At 34.8% G+C, this 5,084-nt stretch overlaps 1 protein-coding gene across 4 annotated transcripts; it reads right to left on the reverse strand.

Moving 5' to 3' along the window:
* Window positions 1-431: 431 nt before the first annotated feature.
* LOC112290381 (uncharacterized) lies at window positions 432-2,019 on the reverse strand. 4 transcript variants are annotated; one of them, XM_073538122.2, is made up of 4 exons: window positions 1,804-2,019; window positions 1,471-1,536; window positions 1,117-1,173; window positions 735-867 (listed from the first exon to the last, which is right to left on the reverse strand). In XM_073538122.2, coding segments are annotated over exons 1-4 (333 nt in total). In that variant the 5' UTR covers window positions 2,013-2,019; the 3' UTR covers window positions 735-866. The 4 variants fall into 4 exon arrangements, with proteins under 4 accessions (XP_073394220.1, XP_073394221.1, XP_073394222.1 ...); XM_073538119.2 differs by lacking the exon at window positions 1,117-1,173 and having other exon boundaries at window positions 432-867; XM_073538121.2 differs by having other exon boundaries at window positions 727-1,173.
* Between the last annotated feature and the right edge of the window lie 3,065 nt (window positions 2,020-5,084).

Genomic DNA, 5,084 nt, shown 5'->3' on the forward strand with positions numbered 1-5,084 from the left:
TCTGCATGGTGATCAGAGTTTTGCTCCCAGGAGATCAAGCAGACTCATGCAAATGCTTTTCTCAGCTGTAGTAGATGGTCCAGAGCTACTCAAACTCTAGCACAAGAAAATCAGATACCAAAACAAAATTGGATTTTCATGCCTTTGCCCATTTGTAACATGGAGGTTCAGAAGGTATGTGATCTCCCTAGTAACAAACAAGCCATGCAAAGTCAAGTCACTGTTCCAGTTTTTGGTGATTGACACACTCCTCAAGGTAGCACTGTTTTGATCCCATGACAAGCAATAGGTCAAACCTGGCACATGTATTGGGATTGCCTGTTAGGTCAGGAAGCCACCTACAGACGACACAGCAAGATGACCTACACTCCACATGTTTAAATCACCATACAAGTTGTGATCAATGTTTCCAAAGAGAAGAAGAGGAAGTAGTAACAAAGAAAGAGCGAAGGAGAAGAGTTTCTACAACTGGGAAGCACTTGGTAATGGGAACGCCCAACCAAAGACAAGAAAGCACTACATGTATCCATCTGGACACATAGCGTTAATTATGGCTTAAATGAAATCAGGTTAAAAATATGGTTCAAATCAAGAGCTTTCCAGTTCAACTACGTGTGAAGATCACGACAGGAGGTTTTATCACTGCAATCTCCATAACATGAACCTTTGCATTCATGAAATGTAGCTCTCCAGTTGGGGTACCTAGAAGAAAGAAAAGTCCAAGAAATCTACAAGTTCAATGAAGCGTCTTGGAAAACCAACACAAAAGTTGAGATATAATATATTTTTGTAACTGTGCTTCGCTCTGACGCCACATCATTGACAGAAACCCGGCCAACACAAGCTGCCTGCAAACTTCGTTCGAATCTGCTCACAGGCATTGATTCTTGGTTTATCAAAATCAGATTTTAGACTTTAAAATAATGACAATAATAACAATAACAATAATAATACTACTAAGACAAGAAGAAAAGAAGCCGAGGAACTTGTTTTAGGCGTTCTTCCTTACGAACCCGTCTTGGACCGTGGTGCCAGCTATGGTGATCAAAACAATGCATTCAAATTGCGAAGAGAAGAGACCAGAATCAACAGAAATATCAGATCTAATAAACGTACCAAAAGGAACTAAGTAACAAAAAATTTGTGAAAGTACACCGATGTCCTATAGTCGTACTGCAATAAGAAATCTCATCAACGTGAACCAACTCGTTAATGCGCATAGTTGAAGGCCAGGCGACTACAACATAATTGATTACTGAAGTATGCATCAACATATACGAACCAATTGAATCAACCCGATACTTAATTCGACGAAGGTATGACAAAAATACAAACTAACACGGACCCACTTATGACAAGGCACACACAAACACAGCTGACGTGATGGGAGAATTGCAGCAGTCAAGGCTTCGAGTTCGCTATCTACAACATTGTAGTGTAGGCAGGTGGCAACAAACTTGTTCGATCTACCTGTAATCACAACCACAACGTTCTTTGCTCTGCAGTGGTCCACTACTTCTGACTCCATACTTCAGCCTACAGGAAACATCGCAAAATCGGTTTGTTGCTCCAGAAGGAGGCAGCCAGCAAAAGAAACGACAATTCGATCGCGAAACGCAGAATTTAGGTCGCACCCACTATGTTTAGACCCACGGTGAACAACCCAAAAGTGAACAAATGTCACTACCATGTCCAAATCATTCAAAAGAACTTGACAAAAGAGAGCACATAAAGAGAGCGGGAGCGATGCGGCGCAGAGTGCGAGATGAAAAGAGGAGACCTCGAACACTGATCCGTTGTTACCTTAGGTTCTCCCGTCTACCAGCCCTAGCCCCTGCAGCTGAGGCTTTCATGTCCTTAACTGTTTCTCCGCGTCTCCTCTTCTCCTCGATCACCGTTAAAGTTTGCCCATTCACTCCACACACATCAATCGACCAAACAATGAAAGAAACCGAGGAATCGATTGGAGCGCAGGTACCGACAACCTCGGTGCCGTGATTGCATCGGGGCATCCTTGTCTAAAGTGAACATCGAGTGGATGAATGAAATAGTTTACATGCCTCAAAATCTAAATGTTTTCCAATTCAAAAAGCGTATCCACAGTTGTTGCACGGTTCAATGTTTCTTTCATAATTATTTATCCATTCACTTTTTTTGAGCTAAATAATTAATAAGAATAATTATATATATATATATATATATATATATAAATTTTGTAATATAGGTTAGTAATTGAGTTTGAGGTGGCATTTAGTTTATATTTGTTATCAACATTTGTTGGTGAAATTTGATGGAGAGATTTATAAGGAGATAAATATAGACAATACTTTTCTATAATGTAATAGAATTCAAATTTTTGGACAAAAAAACTAAAAAATTAAGTTAAAATCATTAAAAATGTATGTCCTTTTATTATGTATATATAATTCCAAAAATTGGAGTTAACAAGATTTGAAGCTCTTACATGTATCAAAGCAAGTGTTGTGTTATTGTAACTCACTTTAATTGAAACTTGTCAAAGCTTGCTACTTCTAGATTCAAGGGGATGTAGCTACAATAAAGGGATTTAAGATTCAAGGAGATGCAATAATAATAAGAGGATTTAAGATTCAAAGGGATGCAATCATCACTTCAACTTTCTAAATCTTTATTTTCTGGTCTCAAATATTTAATTTTTGACATTGATCCATTTGATTTTCTTCTACAAGCCATAGAGACTAATTTTTAAAGAGTTGCTCATTACTTGGAAAATCCAAATGTATATATGAGTTACTTTAGCCATCTACTTTGTATTTATTTTATAAAAATTTTAATATTTTTTTATTTTTACAAATCCCAATATTGTGAGAAAAAAAATGCATATTTGAAAATTAACACCCCATTAAATTATTTTTTCTTTTAAATTCAAGTAGATACAAGTACAATGATTATTGAGACATTTGATTGATTAAAAATCCTTGGTATTTAATAATCTTTCGAAAATTCATTGATATTTAATGATTTTTCAATAATTTCTTCTTTACTTCAATTTCTATATCTAGAACACATGATTTCTACAACATAGGTACATTTATTGCAAGCCTTGCAATACACAATCACTAAACCAGATTTAATGCATTTATCTTTTCCAAATTCCACCAAATTTTCATACTTTTAAAAATCTTAATCTCTTTAAATCCAATAACACCAAGTATCAATGTAGCTCTTTGATTCATGTACTGTTTATACCAAAAAGAATCTACTCTTGAATATTAAGCAAGCAAAATCCTACCATTCAACAAGTAGTTTTTAAATGCAACTAAGGTTTCTTGTTAATAAATCTTACCTACTTTACTTCTAAAGTGTCTACAAAATATGCAATTCTACAATTTATACAAATGTCACTTGAAAGCCTATACTTATTACGTAGAATCACAATAATATCTCTATCCTGTCCATTTAGTTGTCTATAACTACTAACTTTGTAACATTTATATTTAATATATGTTCTATAATAATAATAATTCTTCATTTTCTCTTTAAAGCAGATGCACAAAAATCTATCTATCTATATATATAGATATATATATATAATAAAAAATAGAGCCAAGGAATATTTACCAAAATATAATAGTTAGTTACAACTATGATGGCAATTGTATTTTCAAATCTAATAATTATTATTATTACCATAGTTGATATCTTAGGATTACTTGATTGATATTATATTATTTTAATAGTTTTACAAGACTAATACTTATAAAATTAAAGCTTAATGTTTTTCAATAAAATTTAATTAATTGATTTTTTTAGAAGTATCAAAGTGTTTTAGATGTTAAAAATTATCCTTGCCTAAACTACTATATATGTATAAAAAATTATTAATGTTGCATCTCCAATTGTTAGGGACATAGTCCTTAGACCTTTTTAGAGACAAGTTTCTAGAACCTTCTAGAAAGAAGTCTCTAGAAACTTCCAGAAGATTCCTTGAATATTCTCTTAGAATATTATTCAAAAGATTCTCTAAAGATTCTTTGAAGATTCTCTAAAGATTCCCTTAGAAGGCTCTAGAAGATTCTTAGAATATTCTAGTAGATTCTAGGAAGTTACTTGAGAAGCTTCCTAGCTCTTGGGTAGTTGCTCGAGAAGCTTCATAGTTCTTGGGAAGCTTCTTGATGCGCTTCCTTAGAACCATAGGCCAGTAGTATATATAGGAGTTGAGGCTAAAGAGTTCTTCAGTCTCGACAACGCATCTCTTGAAGCTCTAGCTCAATTCTCTTGGCGTTGCTCTTGTACTCATCTGATAATCTAGTTCTTGTCATTTCTTCTTGAACTTCTTGTTTAGATTTCTTGTTTGTATTTTTGGTCCGTGACAGTTTGTCGAGACTGACTTTTATCTTAATATCAGAGCTGAATCCTTCTTGTTGGAGAGCGGATTACCCTTCTTCTTGAAGGTATTCTAGCGCTTTAGGGGGTTGCGGATTACCTTCCTCTAAATTGATATTTTCTCAATCACAATATCGGAGCTTAGTTCTTTGAGGCAGAGAGTGGACTATCCCTTTCCTTGGAGATACTTGAGCGTTCTAAGGGTTGCGGATTACCCTCTCTTGGACTGATATTAATTCCTTCTTTTTGTTTAACATAGCTAGTAGAAAAGACTGTTAACATCGATTTCAGAGCTTTGCCTTCTTGATAGAGTGCGGATTACCCCTCTTCTCGAAAGCATTGAGGTATTTTTAGAGGTTGCGGATTACCCTCCTCTAAAACTGAAATCGTTTAGTGTTTTTTTTCTTTTCTCCGAGTAGGTTTTAGTGACAGGTAGTGCTACAATTTTCTCCAAGAGACTTAGCAATTTCTTCTTCTCTCAAAATTTTAATCCATCTATTCTCTAAATATGGAAGTAGACCAGGTCATAGACAATGCATCTCCACAAATAGACAATAGAGTGGCAACTCTTGCAGATCTTCAAGCTCTTATGAATAGTGTACAAAAGGAGATTGTATTTCTTCGCAATCCAAGTAAAGAACTTCAAATTGATCTAGTGACCGAAGAAGCTAGACGCGAAATTCATAGCCTACAACAAGAGATTATTCGACTGAGAGAAG

The sequence above is a fragment of the Physcomitrium patens genome, chromosome 13, assembly GCF_059467195.1.
Source record: "Physcomitrium patens ecotype Gransden chromosome 13, ASM5946719v1, whole genome shotgun sequence".
NCBI classification, from domain to species: Eukaryota; Viridiplantae; Streptophyta; class Bryopsida; order Funariales; family Funariaceae; genus Physcomitrium; species Physcomitrium patens.

What these genes read in the sequence shown, in the direction of transcription:
- LOC112290381 (XM_073538119.2), bottom strand. Translation starts at nt 2,012, where the DNA reads ATGCCCCGATGCAATCACGGCACCGAGGTTGTCGGTACCTGCGCTCCA. An exon ending in GGTAGACGGGAGAACCTAAG is followed by an intron (nt 1,537 to 1,803) that starts GTAACAACGGAT and finishes TGTTTCCTGTAG; the next exon opens with GCTGAAGTATGGAGTCAGAA. An exon ending in CGTTGTGGTTGTGATTACAG is followed by an intron (nt 868 to 1,470) that starts GTAGATCGAACA and finishes GCCTGTGAGCAG; the next exon opens with ATTCGAACGAAGTTTGCAGG.